The sequence below is a fragment of the Copadichromis virginalis genome, linkage group LG1 (assembly GCF_057382275.1).
Source record: "Copadichromis virginalis isolate Kocher_CV1m ecotype Utaka linkage group LG1, C_Virginalis_male_GT1.1, whole genome shotgun sequence".
Taxonomy (NCBI): domain Eukaryota; kingdom Metazoa; phylum Chordata; class Actinopteri; order Cichliformes; family Cichlidae; genus Copadichromis; species Copadichromis virginalis.
The window spans coordinates 39,984,107-40,000,359 of NC_140618.1; the positions used below are offsets into that span (position 1 = coordinate 39,984,107).

The window sequence follows — 16,253 nt, forward strand, 5'->3', positions numbered from 1 at the left end:
GCCTGCTGCTTGCGGCGCAGAGAGGAGAGGGCGGGGCGGCGGGGAGCAGCATCTAATAACCAACTCGCAAAATAAAACAAAATAAAAACAAACCAACAAACACGAAAACACCAGACATCATGATACAGACTTATTATTTGCACCGATGTTTTTTTCGAAATTCTATACACGAAAAGTGAGCGCGAGAGTCCTCGGTGCGCCTGCTCACTGCTGAAGTCAAAATAAACTTTATTGTCATCTCCGCTACATACAGTCCAGTATATAGAGAGACAAGATGACGAGGCTCCAGTTACAGCAGTGCAAGTAAACAAACAATAAATATAAGAAAAGTAAGAAAATAAAAATACACTTTAGGATTAGGGGTAAAGGGAGTGTTCGCCCAGGGCGCCAAACAGGCCAGGACCGCCCTGGATCAAGTGTAGCAGAGATTCAAATGAATTTTAGCTGATGATCCACTGACTGAATTCCACCTTCATAAAACTTTATACCATTTAGAAAAAAGACTGCATAAACAAGATACTGTCAGTGTAGAGGATGGAAATCAGCCAGGACAACTCATGAAACACCTGCTAACACCTTGTTGAATTAATTTGTGTAAATCCACAAAGAGCAGCAGGTCATTTGATCACAGCCTAAGAAAATATACTGGAGCTCTCAATAGAAGTTATTGTGTTATTATACTTTTCCCCACATTGAGCCATTACAGCCAATTTTAGGGTTCCTCCACCTGCTGAATCCCACTTTAACCCCTGACTGTACCCTGTTTAAAGGCAACGTCACCCTCTACAATGTAGAGTCTACAATGTAGGCAACAAAAACTAGATATATATTTTTTATTTTCTTTCTTTTTTTCAGATTCTGTTTAACTATAGAATCTCGGTACTTTTCCACTGAGATTTAAAACCACATTCCAAGAAATCATTTTTAAAAAAAATTTCCAGCTCGTGCCCATATAACTTAAGCTTGATTGATCATCAAATTTTCCTTAAAAGTTCTAGGATGCTGCTCTGTTCTAGGATGCCCTCTGGACCCAGTGGAGGTGGTGAGTGACAGGGGAACGGCGGCTAAGCTGTCATCCCTGTTGGACAACATCTCCCACCCCATGCAAGAGACTCTGACAGCACTGAGCAGCTCCTTCAGTGGGAGACTGCGGCACCCACGGTGTGGGACGGAGAGATTTCGCAGGTCTTTCCTCCCCACTGCTGTCAGACTCCACAACAAAGACTTTTGCAGCTGATCAAACCCTCACATGTGCAATAAGACTGCTATATGTGCAATTCTTGTACAATTCTTCTTCTGACGAAGTTGTACTTTTGTATTTTCTTACTCAGTTGTATATAGCATTTGTATTTCTATTTTATTCTATTGTATATAGTATTTTATTTTATTGCATTGCATTCCAGTGTCTTAAACAAACACACACACACACACACACACACACACAGAACAAAAACAAAAAACATTGAGTGTACCATCATTTATGTCCGCCAGCTCTCAGGTTCAAACACTTTGGTTCCTATTCCTACCGTCGTTTATACGGGTTCTTCTTCCGGGCACGTTATTGTTGCATCAGCATCCAGCCTTTGATTACTGTGACAATGTCGGCTTCGGGTGATCCGGGTACAGTAAATAATATATGGTGTTTGCTTTATGGGTTCGTTAGTTGAAAAACCGCATAAAGCTATGACAGCACAACCTAACGCATTTTGATGAAGTGTCACAGCGAATATGCTAACGCTCAGGCTAGCTAATATGTAGAGCTGTGTCCCAAAGTCTGCAGTTGAGCCGCTTAGCTAAAGGAAACACTGTCAATGAGTGACAAGCCGAATTTCATATAAAAAATACAGCTTAAACTAATACTTAATACCTCGGCATAAACACAGGGCAGCAAATACTATTTAGCAATTTGTCTGCGTTTAAAAAAGGTAGCCTCATCTTCGGCTCATTTGTCCAGTCAAACAGGATGTTATGAAGTAACTACAGTTTATTCTCTTTTATTTGTTTATAGTGTTTTAGTGAACCTATTCCTGTGTGATGTGTGGGGTGTTTTTGTTGAACTGTGGTTTGTTTAAGTCTATGTTCGGGTTTAAGTTCCATCTTCTTTCGTGTCATCTTTAAGAAAATTATTAGCATCCGACAGTATCGCCTTTTTGTTTGATATTTTTACAAAGGTTTATGGAAAGCATTGAAATTATTGTTATTATTATTACTACTACTACTAGTAGTAGTAGTATAACTTAGCCTGTTATGAGAAACACTGTTAACGTTTTCAAGTGCTTACTGTGATTTTTACTCTCAGGTCAGTAATTTAAATTTTATACAGCACAACAATGAAATAAAACAGTCGAGGTGTGATTAAAGTGCAGACTTTCAGCTTCAAGTTAAGAAGGAAATGAACCTAAAATAACTAAGAAATTGCTTATTAGTACGTTCCTAATTTACCTTTAAATCAGTGAAACCTGACCCTTTAAAACATTGGTAACATTAACAGTTTTACCAATATTTGCTGTATTTATTTTCAGCCCCTTGATTGATATAAAATGTGTTCCTGTCCAAATACTTGTTGACCTGCAGTTAGAATTACAGCTCAAATAGTAACACAGTATGAAAATCACGGGTTGCTTCTATAAGACATGTAACCTGCACCCTTAATTACATTTTTTTCTCCATCTTTTGCTTTCTCCTGTTTCCACTCAGTGCTTGCACCTCTTTTGTTTTCTTATACATATATAAGGTTCTCTGTGAGTGGCTAAAGGCCAGTGTTATTCAGCATTAGTTCTGCTAGGCTATGTTTGGGTAGCGAGTAGTTTCATTTAACTCACTCATAAGTGCAGTTTACTTTGGACGTGTGCTGACTTTCCAACTGATCGAGTAATTCTTGGCTCTGACCAAAGTCATTAGTCTCATTGGTTATTCCACTGTCCAGTGGAGTAAGGTGGTAATTCTTTGCGAACATTTGCCCTCTTGTTTCTGCAGCCTTTGAGTATGGCTTCTTGCTACAGATAAGTGAGGAGGCTGCACTGACAGTGGCCCTGAATGACTACCTAACCTCACGCAGCTACCTGGCTGGGTTCAGCCCCACCCAGGTCGACCAGAAAGCCTTTAAGCTCCTCCACAGACCCCCAGATCCACAACATGTCCACGCTCTGCGCTGGTACAGACACATAGCAGCCCTGCAACAGGACCTCAACCCAGAAAGCAGCAGTGAGTAGAAAGCTGAAGGCATGAACAGGCTAGATGTGGTCCTGCGCCTGCTGGCCGTGGATGTGGAGGCACTCTGAGGCTGTGACGTGCCCTCTTAAACAAACTGACTCTCAGCATGAACTAAGGCTTCCTTTGCAGGCACTGGAATGAACTCTGTTTTAGCTTGCACTTTTGATGTCAGTCATAGCAACTTGATGTGTGTGGTACCTGCAGCTAAGCGCTGAGGAGACTCGCGTTATCGCTGTGTAAACACGGCAGCAACAGCTGGTGAAGAACCCCACAGGCAAATACTCTTTGTTCCCATACCTGGCTAAATAGCTTAATATTAATAAGGACAACTTTACAAAAAATGTAAAACATCATGAAAAGAAAGAGTAACTGATGATAGAACACAGAAATGTTTATTTATTAATCTAAACGATGTGTAAGAGCGTACTTGGTTACGTGGCTGATGTGAGTGGGAGTGAAACTCTTATTAAAAAAGCCAGTAAATAGTAAATTTGACCTATTACGCTCACTTTCATCGCTGTATTTTTATCCGGGGACTCCAGTGTGTTGTTTTGCTCATCTGATGCTGTGCCAGTCTCGGATGTCTAGATTTCCTTCATTTCTTTCACCTTCACTTTCCATTTAACTCTGCTGTGTTACTGGAAAATTCCATTCTTCTTTACAAGGACACAGTAGACACGATAGATGTAAGTTTGGGGTCTGAAAGGTGAAGCAAAACCAGAAATGCTTCAAAACTGTATATTTTTAAAAAATTTATTTTTACCATGTGGTTGTTAAAAGACTTCTGGTTCTGTAGACTTCTGGGGACAGCAGCCTCCCTCACTCTGTGTCCTCAGTGGAGTTTCCTGGGGCTTACCTGCTTCTTTTGGTCGGGGTTATCAAAGATATGTTCGCCAGCTATGACCAGTGACTCTGGCCATGTTAAATAAACGTGTTGACCATTAGCAATCTTAAGCACAATGTGTCCACTTGAAGTTGTTTTTTAACTAATCATATGGGGTATCTAACTATTTTTAGATTCCATATTCTAGCAGGGTTGCACTGCTTGTGAACAGTACTTGTGCTTTCCCTTTGTGCAGACTGCATCAACTCTTTATCTGATGCGCTGTGTGGATGTTGAACCCTGCCTTTGAGCAAATATTTGACTGGAAATTGAAGCTCAGTAGGTAGACACAGTGACAGAAGTTCAGACTAAAGAGGAAATATTTTCTTTTGTTGACACTGATGAAGAGGAAACTTTATTGTGTGTCTTTGATAAGAATGGGATGATGAGAATATTTATATTTATTGTTAACTACTGTTGAAATATCACACTCCTCAGCACTGCACTAGAACCTATAACAGATTTCTGTCATTGCTTTACTTTAACTATTTCAAGCAAAAATAAATCCATTTACATGTGTCACAGTTTTTGAACCATTATCACAGCACTGGGCATCAGTTCTTTGCTCTTTCACTGTCTCATGTTATCTGACGTGAGCTCTGAGTCACTGTCTTATTGGTAGCCTTTATTGATTAGTCTTATTAATTAGCCCTAATGGAACATGATGTCACCAAAGCATCCATATGAATAGCTTCGACAGAGGTAGAACCCCTTTTCTTATGATGTGAAAACTGAAATTGTCCCTTGTTCCTTTCTTTTTTTAGTCAAAGGAAAGCGTGTCCAGCCTCCTTGGTCTCCACCAGCAGGAACAGATGTTCCTCAGCTGCGACTCTACAACAGCCTGACAAGAGCAAAGGTAGAGACGAATGTAAAGCGCACATCAGTGCTGGTGTTGCTGGGAAATGAGGTCCTCGTGAAGTCGCTACATTAGATACCGCATCCCTCAATGTATATATAGCCACAGGCTGGACAGAGTCAGTTTTATTTATACTCATGCAGTGATGTGAAATTGAAACGATAAGCTATGATTTGCAGGCAAATTAAGATTATGAGGCCTGTTAAAGTTACAAGGGATTAATAAGGGGCTGCAACAATTCACCGAGTAACTCGAATAACTTAAAAAATAATCGATGCAAATTTTGTGCTTTGGCGCTTTGTTTATTACACGAAGCATCTGTAGCTCTCGGTTTCTGCCATGTAACTGTGAGCGTTTCGCCCACATTTGTGACTAACAATTGGAGCTGCAATAGAAACGTATGTAGGAGCAGACATGGGAATAAAAGTATGACCGTGCACGTCATCCATTGGACAGGTGGGCAGCCTGACGCAGGGCTAAACCACTGAAGCAAACACAATTCTAAAGAGTCTGTGATCGTTACTGTACAACTTATAAAAAGAAAGAATGCATATATATTTAGATTATTTCATTCAAGTTTTTAATAGTGACAGGATTTAAAGCCTCACTGTTTTCCAAAGTATGCAATCCAGGTATGGTTTAAAGAAGTTATAGTCACATTTCTTTTGACTGATGTATCTTGTGACAGATGTGCTCTCATTCTTGGTATAGAATGCAGCACTTTCACTTCACATTTGTAGATTTAATGCATATTTTTATAGTCTGCTTGCATTTTGCCACATGCACACACAACTGGTTTCCAGATGATTTTAAGTGTAGCGAGATGGTCTTTAGCTTAAGGCTCTTTGTGGCGCTGATAAACATGCCCGTATTTCTTAGATGAGCGTTAGTCTGGCACAACCAGACTGTTCTGGATCAGGAAGAAGTCTCGACTGAAAAAACAAACGTAGAAATAAAACCATCTATGCAACCTAATCTCTCGCTGTGGCTCTCGTTTCTATTACACTGCATTTAAAAATCCCGCTGCCACCAGTAAGATACATTTTTATCAGATTTTTTTATTTTAAAGTATTTGTTATCCTCATTTAAGTTCATAACCTCCATGTTTCAGGAGCTGTTTGTTCCTCAGAAAGGGAATAAAGTAACATGGTACTGCTGTGGTCCTACAGTGTACGATGCCTCCCACATGGGACATGCCAGGTAAGCAAGATCAGAGGAATTTAAGCACTGAAATTCTGGGTTGGAAATGATCCTTCATATAGCGAGACTGTTATATTTTTTTCTATTACAACAACATTTTAATGAATAATTTGCTTTATGCAGATCCTACATATCCTTTGATATTCTGCGAAGGATACTGAGGGACTACTTCAAGTATGATGTGATCTACTGCATGAACATTACAGACATAGATGACAAAGTAAGTCTGCTTTGATGTGTTTTAGATGTTTTTAATTTTTTTAATAAAGGTTTTTGCATGAAATGTGGGAGATGGGTTGTCCAAGCTCATCTGTGTCTGTAATGATTAATGCAGCCCTGTTGAAATAAGTGCAAGGTCCTTGTTAACATTCACATGTTCACACATCTGTCTGTGTGTTTATAGGCAGGTAAAAACAGGTTCAGCTTGTAAGCTGACATGTCTCTGAGAAGTTATGGCAGGAATTCAGGGTCTTGTGATGACCTAATTAGACAGGGGGAAAACATAAATGTACACATGCAGGTTTTCAGCTGCTCAGAAAATTAGGAGCTGATTTGTATTTGTTGTTTTGTAATGGGCTAAACGGGCGTCAGGACTACAGGACAGGCCAGTTTAGCACCCAGACTGTCCTACTATGGAGCTGATGTTGCAATACATGCAGAATGCTTTTGAACTTTTGGCATAAGCAAACTCTGCTGTTTTGGTTTATTATTGGGATATTCTTCTTTCAGATCATTAAAAGAGCCCGGCAGAATTACCTTCTGGACCAGTACAAAGAGAAACAGCCACAAGCGGCTCAAATACTGCAGGATGTGCTCAGCGCCAGAACGGTGAGACAGGTTTAAGCCCTGGATGCACTGCACCTGTGTGAAGTACTTATTGATCTGACAGTGATGGTGTAAATCTTCTCTCTTTGTTTTCATTGATCGCACAGCATGTATCTCTCTGGAGATTATTGGTCATTATTTAGCGAGGCAGATAATTCAAATAACACAAAACAGAACTGTGCAGTACTTAGTAAAACAGATAAATACTGCGTTAATGTTAAACATTTATGTCACTGAGTTTATAATATCAGAAGATCTAGTTGCAAACCTCCTCCTACAACAACTCTGCTCCATCGGCAGGCTCTGTTGGTTTCCCTATGGGTTGTATCAGTGTTTGTGAAGTAGCAGCTGGTTAACCACAGCATGCACAAACACTAGACTCTATAGACACAAGCATCAGTACACCCTGTACTGTAGCTAGTAGAAGTCCAAGCTTCAGCTCTATCTAAAAACAGAGACAAGCTGAAAGTTTTTTTAATTTCTGTGGGTTTCTGTGTGTTATTCTGCCAATTCCAGCCGTTTCAGGCCCAGCTGGCTTCCACCACAGACCCGGACAAGAAGCAGATGCTGGAAAGGCTGGACAGTGCAGTTACAGCCAGTCTGCAACCGCTGCAAGCAGCAATGGAGAGCAAAGCCGCAGATGAAGTCATACGACCTCTGGCACACGTGAGTCTGTTCTGATGTGGTGGCAACTTCAGAGAAATATCACTAGAAATACAGAAAATGCTTTTTTTGTTTTTATTTTGTTTGCTTTTTGTGCTTCCAAAATAACTGCAGCAGATTCATGGATAGATGGTCAGTGCTCTACATTTACAACAGTGGGAGGACAGATTAGCTTTATTACTGCTTGTATTCACTGCCACCATTTGGGATTAGTAACTCAGGGTTAGTGTGACTGATCTGAGTTCCAACTAGGAACTCCACCCAGTTTTACCAGGTCTGCACCAAGAACTAATAAGGATCGTTTTATCACTAGAATCCTGCAAAACTACTCTGTTAATAGTGACCACGAATAAAAGTGTGGAGCTGGAAATGAGCTCAACAAGTCCAATTGAATTGTCTTTTCTTCCCCAAGGTGTTGTTGGAGAATTCCAAGGACTTGCTGGCAGACTGGTTGGACAAACAATTCGGAAGTCACGTCACAGAGAATTCCATCTTCTCCCTTCTCCCTAAATACTGGGAAGAAGACTATCACAAAGATATGAAAGCACTCAATGTAAGTATAAAAAAGCCAAATGATCTTTTGATTTTCTGAGAAAATCTCTTAAAGGAATTAAATAAACGCCCCCTGTAAAAATCCAACATGTGTAAAGAAACTTTTTCTATGAATTGTTCAGTTTTACTTGTGTTGTTGAACGTTACCGTTTCTGAGATAACAATGGCTGAAACTGCTCTGTCCAAACTTCTGTTACTGGAAGGACACTATGTCTAAAATATCATTGTTAAAATGTGCTTTGAAATCAGCATTTTCCTGCTGTAACTGGATTTAAGTTGTCATTTTGGCACACAGGTTCTTCCCCCTGATGTCCTTACTCGAGTCAGTGAATACGTGCCTGAGATCGTGGAGTTTGTGAGGAAAATAGTTTCAAATGGTTATGGGTGAGGAAGATGCTGCCGCTGTTCACGATTTGTGTCGTACCGAACGAACTGCTTGCATCGCTGTCGCTATAGTTACTTGTTTCTCTGGTGTCTGCAGGTACGAGTCAAACGGTTCAGTATACTTTGACACCTTGAAGTTTGATTCCAGTCCGCAGCACTCGTACGCTAAACTGGTGCCGGAGGCGGTCGGCGATCAGAAAGCTTTACAAGAGGGAGAAGGTACACTTATAAAACAAGCACCACACAACAGGTGCAGACATGCCCGACAACAGACAACAGGTCGGGGATTTTCAGTGCTTGACTCAGTGAGAGCAGAAGAGATTCACCAAGATTTCCCTCCTACCAATATTTGAGTAGAGAGTAAGTACAATGTTCAGTTTTTAACCTGTTGTCGTTGTTTTCCTGGCTCTGTAGGAGATCTGAGCATTTCTGCAGAGAGACTAAGTGAGAAAAAGTCACCGAATGACTTTGCATTGTGGAAAGCCTCCAAGCCTGGAGAACCATCATGGGGCTCTCCATGGGGGAAGGTGAGCCTTCATTTTCAGAGACTTTAAAGACCGTGTGATCATCCTTTGCATTTAAAGCTTTTCTTTTATATAAACGTGAAAGTGTCATTTGAGGCTCTGTGAAATGGAACGAGAATTTGTACTTATGAGAAAGGAAGTCATCGGTGTTTTCTTTGAATGTTGTGACAGGGAAGACCCGGGTGGCACATTGAATGTTCAGCCATGGCTGGCTCTATCTTGGGCGAGTCGATGGACATCCACGGGGGAGGGTTTGATCTGCGATTCCCTCATCATGACAACGAGCTGGCTCAGTCAGAGGTAACTGTTGCAGAAAATGTGTTCCTGTTTACTATGTAAATGCCTGACGTAACACACACTTTGAAACATCCTGAATGTGTTTAAAGCCGTTTCCAGTGATGAAGGGTAAAACCTGTTATGACCACAGTTGCTTGTGCTGCTTACAGGCGTTCTTTGAGAACGATGACTGGGTCCAGTACTTTCTGCACACCGGGCACCTGACAATCTCAGGCTGCAAGATGTCAAAGTCTCTGAAGAATTTCATCACGATCAAGGACGCCTTGGCGAAGAACACAGGTGATACATGTGTTCCTGCTTTGTAGACTGCATCACTTGAGCATACATCACCATTAATAAACTGTCAGGGAGTTTTTCCAGCTATGAGGCTGCACAAACTGTCACAGCTCAAAACCAAAATCATCATTTTAACAGCAAACTGAATGCTGCTGGGGGTTCCCATGATGCGTTTCTTCTTCAGACATACTTTTTCACTTATTATCTGTTTATACACCACTTTGCATTTAATTATTATTGAATGCAATGGTTCCCTCTCTCACCCCAACAGCAGTTGTTACTTATTTTATATCTGAAGAGAAACACGTAATGAACACTAAGTTCTTCAGTTAGAGTAGAACTATTTAACGGTCTCACTGTTTGTCTCCACGCAGCACGTCAGCTCCGTCTGGCTTTCTTGATGCATTCCTGGAAGGACACTCTGGACTATTCTTCTAACACGATGGAGTCAGCCGTCCAGTACGAGAAGTTTATGAATGTAGGTGAAAGCAAGAACAAAGACAGTGTTGGAAGATTTGTCTGTTTTGTGTTGATCTGTTTTTGTTTTGTTTGTTATTTGTAGCTTGTACTCACTACAGCCTGTACATACTTATAGCTATAGAATATTCATAACATACTTCATACCGTGTACATTATAACATACCATAATAGACCCATTTCTGTAATATACTTACATATCTATATTATTGCTAATATATATTGTAATATATCTATATCACTAAAGCACTTCTGGATGGATGCAAACTGCATTTCGTTGCCCTGTACCTGTGCATGTGCAATGACAACAAAGTTGAATTCTGTTCTATTCTATTTGAAAGGAGTTCTTCCTGAATGTGAAAGACATCCTGCGTGCGCCTACTGACATCACTGGTCAGTTTGAGAAGTGGGAGACGGCAGAGGTGGAGCTCAACAACAGGTGAGAGAGCGACTCGGTAGATTAGAAGACCAGTTTGTTGTTCTTCATCAAAATTTGCACTTTCAGAGTTGTGTGCGTGCAAACACAACACATTCATACTTAAAACTAAAAAGTGACTTGTGTTGTGTAGTTTCTGTGACAGGAAGTCTGCCGTCCACGAGGCTCTGTGTGACAACGTGGACACCCGCACTGCCATGGAGGAGATGAGAACGCTGGTCAGCCAAAGCAACGGTTACATTGCCAGCAAGAAGAGCGTCAAACTCAGGCCCAACCGCATGCTGATGGAAAGTATTGCTGCGTACCTCACCAACATGCTGAAGGTGAGCACGTTTCTGCTGCTGCGTTTATCGTTTCACAGCTCTCAGAATAATGAATTTTACAGAACACCTTGATTCTGTATGGAGGAGAAATCATGCTGTTTGTTCTTATCTCATTTATACAACATGCCTCATTCATCCATTCACACACATGAAAGTGGATGTGATACACTTTGTTACTTCTCCAAGTTAAGAAACAACTCCATTACTGGGCAAAATCAGTGTGGAGATGCCTAACAAACCCTTCAAATGAAACTTTTGTTGTTGTCTAGATATTTGGTGCAGTTGAAGGATCGGACCCCATAGGTTTTCCCATGGGTGGACAGAGTCAGAGTGTTGATGTAAGTGAACTGGTTTTCACTTTTTGTGATTGAATTGTGTCTCTTGTGGCATTATTATTATGAGAAATGTACTGCATATGAAAAATTCCCCTTAATTGTCCACAGCTGGAGAGCGCAGTGATGCCATACCTCACAGTGCTGTCAGATTTTAGAGAGCGCGTCCGCAAAATTGCTCGAGAGCAGAAAGGTAAGAACATGCGCTTTAAACAAAACTGTTTACTTTATAACTCAAAACATCACCTCCATGTTGAATCAGAGAGAACTGAAACATGAAATTCTTCTTCTTTTTTTTCTTTTCTTACTTATTCAGTGACAGAGCTGCTGCAGCTCTGCGATGTTGTCCGTGACGACATGTTGCCAGAGCTTGGAGTACGTCTGGAAGATCACGAAGGTAAGATGTCTGTGTTTGAAGTTATAGAGATAAAGAATCGGCTCAGGTTTTGATCTTCCTCATCAGGTCTGCCTCCTTTGCGCAGCCGTCTGTGGACTGGGTTAGTTATTACTGGAATAAACTGGCTACGTCTGTGTCACGAAATCATTATCCGCTCCATGCATCACATCTTTATGACTGCAGCGCAGTAAGATGCCCTGCTCAATAAATCCGAGCCTTTACTCTCTTCGTAAGAATGTAAAAAAGTTCTGACCTTGTTTCGTTCTTACAAAGTGAAGAGTGTTGGAAAATAAAGTGGTTGTGTTGCAGGCCTGCCCACTGTGGTGAAGCTAGTGGACAAGGAGACATTACTGAAGGAGAGAGAGGAGAAGAAGAGGGTAAGAGAAGACATCATCACACATCGAGTGCATGTCTGGAGCAGTTTAGGTCCTAAGATTGACAGGAGATAATTTATCCCAATTTAAAGTAAACGATAAGCCAGAAAAAGAAGTGCCCCCTCCCAAAACTGAAGGACGCTGAGTTTCCAAGGATATAAGGACGGGCATTTCAACATCTAACAGCTAGTTTGTTCAGACAAAAGAAATTCTTAGCTGATTTACAATTTTAACAGAAGTCCACTGCAAGCCTTCATTTTTATGTAAAATTGTTTTTTAAAAATGCAAACATGTGTTTTAAAACATTTCACACAATAAAATTCCATCTTTCACAGATGGAAGAAGAGAAGAAAATGAAGAAGCTAGAGGCTGCTAAGAAGAAACAGGAGCAAGAGGTCAGTCTGATGGTTTATATAGACAGTGACCTTCTGCGTTTGTGTCATCAGGGAATCTTCATGTTTCTGTTACTGTTGCAGATGGCGAAACTGGCCAAGATGAAGATCCCTGCAAGCGAAATGTTTCGCAGTGAAACAGACAAATACTCAAAATTCGATGAAACGGTAAGTCCTTATTTTACCTCCCATGCTTAATTTTTCATGAGAAGAACCTGTTAAGCTGGTGCCATGTTGGTGGTGAGGCTCGTGGGCCCTGATGACCTCAGGAATCTGTTGCTGAGGGCTTAAAACCTGGGATATCTAGGAAAGCAAAGACAAAGATTAGCACCCGGTACTCCAGGTCGTGAGGTGGTCACGGGGCCAACGACCCCACGCCACGAAATCATGAAGTTACAGCAATAAAAGTGGGGATTTGGTGCTCACAGCTAGACGTGTGCCTGAGGTCAATGACGTGATGCGGATCCAAGAGTAGGAAAGACCTAGCTCACGGGGATTTGCTTGTACAGACATGAATGTCCTTATTTGAAATGACATCCGCATCCAGTGTAACTGTGTGTGCGTCAGAACTTGAGGAAAATTCAGAAAGGTAATTTAAAAGTTACCATGGAAACGACAGCTCACAAACCGTGTCAACCTGAAAAGCTTTAAAGGTGTGTTTGGTTTTGTCGCCGTTAACAGGGTTTCCCCACTCATGACGTTGAAGGGAAGGAGCTCAGCAAAGGTCAAGCCAAGAAGCTCCGCAAGCTCTACGAGACCCAAGAAAAGTTACACAACGAGTATCTACAGATGAACCAAAATGGCAACTGATTCTGCCGTTCAGCCAATCCATCCACACCGCAGGGAAGAACTATAGAATAAATAATAAGGCCAGAGCTTCATTCTGTCTCCTCTTCATCCTACTTTGGTTCAGGAAACCAACGATTGTGTTTTGTCCATTTACGTAACAGTTACATTTACATTCCATAACCATGCAATATGAGAGAAAACCACCACCCGACATGACTTTGTTCTTGCTCTGTTGGAGGTTGGACGTCTTTCACAACAGTAAAATCAAAGCAACAGGTAATAAAGTGGGATTTTGATGATGTGGCGGTGCAGCCTCTGTTAGCAGTGTATGTTTTTCTTGAAACTCTGTGATACTGCCATTTGTTCAAGTATTAAAGCCTTTTTTAACAGTTAGTGCTTTCATGAATTAAAGATGCTAAATGGGTGGCTAGCGGATTAATGGGAAACACCAGCTTTAAGTGGGTTTTTTTTTTTCCACCATGAATCTTTGGGACAGCTTCATTAAGATACCCCGGAGGAAGGATTTAAAACATTTAAATTTCAGAGGCCACTTAAGAAACTAGGACTGTTGTGGAGGGCTGCACCAGCTTAGAAAGAGATCAAATGAATACGCAGTAGAACTGAGTTCAGCTTGTTGTTTCATACACTTTATCCTGCTGATCAGCAGTGTGTGATATATCACTCTGTGTTTTTGACCTTTTACCTCACGGGTCTGTTAAAGTAACTATGTTGTGTCATTCAAATATAGTTCATTTTTATGCAAATGTGCATTTGTCAAAGGGACTTTTGCCTTTGCTAAGAACTGGATCAAATTTTCACCCCTAACAGGGGAAACGACCATTGAATTCATTGTTTCAGTTGTAGAGGTGACTTGTAACAGAAACCATTAGATGGTTTGTGTCTTTCTCAATACCTGTGTCACCTTATACAAGAGTTACCTTGAAAAGCTAATAAAGTATGGTGGACATTTTTATTTTAATTGGATGTACCCTCATTTAGGAGCATATGGAGGAAAACTAGATGCCTCCTGCCCTTAAGTTAAAAGCAATTGCCTCATGGTTGCAGAAAATTAGTGGTACATTATACCCTGCTGTGCTTGGAGCACATGGGAACACAAGTGATGTGTTTTGGTTTTTTTTTTTTTTGGTTTTTTGTTTTTATAACTAACTGAACAAAGAGAATCTGTTGGTCCTTTCACTACCCTGAACCTCACACCTCGGACCCCATCGATTCAGCAATTCCTTAAAACATCTGGGTTCTTTATTTTGTGCCATCTCAACAAAGGGACATTTTCACAGGCCATTTCCAGCTGTGGCATAATGAAACGCTGTGAGATCAAGAAGTGGAATTGAAAATAGAAAATGCCACCAAACCCTCGAGCAGCTGGTTTTTGTTTTTCTTTTAAAAGTCACACTGGGACAATTTAACCCCTGCAACCTGTTGCATGGGTTCTTGTGGCTTGAGTAACATCACATGGCAAAGTGCATTTTGTTATTCAGCCGTCCTTCAGGGGTTTGCATTTTTGTACTACGTGTTCTCCATATCTGTGGTTATAAGATGACTTGAATTGATTTAAGGGATGCTCAAATAAAGAGTAAGCGAGTGCAGTGCTGTATGATTACGTGGTCAGCTTTGTGACATGCTGTGACTGTGGATTCATGTTTAAGCTCCTAATAGGGAGATAATTTCATTATGCCAGTGGTTGACAGATCAGAAGAATACCAGCCCAAGTAAACATGAAGGTGATTCAATACTTCTGCATCAGTCACTTATTTTGCTGATTTAAAGGAACGTAAAATATGACACGTAAGGTTTCAAATGTGGTTCTAATTTGAAGTTCACAAATTTGGGTTGCAGCTTTAATATTTAATAAAAATGCATGTATTTCTGTGTCAAACGTGGCCTGGCCCACATGGAAAACACAGTGGAGTCTGAAGGCATCTTGAAAATCATTCATATTTTCTTGGAAATTCAGAAATAATGAGAACTTTTAAAGGTTGCTTGTCACAGACTTTCCTCTGCAGTCACCTCGTGCACAATAAACGTGTTTAGGCGGTTTGGAACATTGCCAGATCATACATACACATAACATGGCTTATCAGGTCTGTTGTCCAAGGACAAAGGTGGGCAAGACCACCCACCCGCTCCATGATGTGCTGGCCTATCACAGGAGCACATTCAGTGAGAGACTTACGTTGCCCAAATGCACCACAGAACGACACAGGAGATCATTCCTGTCTGTAGGTATCTCCCTGCACAACTCCTCCATCTAATGCACAGTACACACTGTAATAGTTATGCCCTATTGCACATCCTGTACAGCTTAATTTCAACCTTATATATTTAATTTTTCTTATATACTGAGATATTTATAATTGAGCTATTATATACATTAGAGCTTTTTTTTTTTTTCCAAATTAGTAAAGTATTGTATTATTTAATTTAAGGTTTTTACTGTCTTGGAGCAACTGTGAGCACATAATATAGTCTGGGATTAATAAAGTATTCTGATTCTTTGCAATATCTGCCAAATCAGACATGCAGAGTTACCTACAGACAGCTTGTAGTGTCTATGGATGCTGTTTGTGTTTCCATGTTCACATTGAATGAAAGTATAGTAAGAAGGTAAATTAATGGAATCTAAAGCAAACATCTAAGTATTGCTTTAATGTGGTTTTTGAAATATTTAAAATGGAAAAATTGACATTTTCCTTAAAAATTCGAAGACAAATTCTACAAAATATGGAATGAATGGATTATCTTTGTGTCCCCCCTCTGCCCTGAATTTATGTAAGGCCAGCCCTAAACTGGTGTATCTCTCATGTAATGTCAGGTCGACCCTCTACTTCATAATATGTATTGATGTACTTTATGTAGGCAGCACGGTGGCACGGTGGTTAGTACTGTTGCCGCACAGCAAGAAGGTCCTGAGTTCAATTCCACCATCAGGCCGGGGTCTTTCTGTGTGGAGTTTGCATGTTCTCCCCGTGTTTGCGTGGGTTCTCTCCGGGTACTCCGGCTTCCTCCCACCGTCCAAAGACATGCAGCTTGTGGGGATAG

At 40.8% G+C, this 16,253-nt stretch overlaps 1 protein-coding gene across 2 annotated transcripts; it reads left to right on the top strand.

Annotated features, from left to right (window-relative positions):
* Positions 1-1,521: 1,521 nt before the first annotated feature.
* cars1 (cysteinyl-tRNA synthetase 1) lies at positions 1,522-14,811 on the top strand. 2 transcript variants are annotated; one of them, XM_085462501.1, is made up of 23 exons: positions 1,522-1,620; positions 2,977-3,204; positions 4,861-4,952; positions 6,064-6,152; positions 6,276-6,372; positions 6,882-6,980; positions 7,494-7,643; positions 8,053-8,193; positions 8,488-8,576; positions 8,674-8,795; positions 8,991-9,103; positions 9,272-9,400; positions 9,547-9,676; positions 10,048-10,151; positions 10,492-10,589; positions 10,720-10,909; positions 11,179-11,247; positions 11,353-11,434; positions 11,558-11,638; positions 11,948-12,015; positions 12,348-12,407; positions 12,489-12,572; positions 13,086-14,811. In XM_085462501.1, exons 1-23 carry the CDS (start codon positions 1,599-1,601, stop codon positions 13,212-13,214), a joined length of 2,466 nt encoding a protein of 821 aa, XP_085318627.1. In that variant the 5' UTR covers positions 1,522-1,598; the 3' UTR covers positions 13,215-14,811. The 2 variants fall into 2 exon arrangements, with proteins under 2 accessions (XP_085318627.1, XP_085318635.1); XM_085462509.1 differs by lacking the exon at positions 2,977-3,204.
* Positions 14,812-16,253: the final 1,442 nt, after the last annotated feature.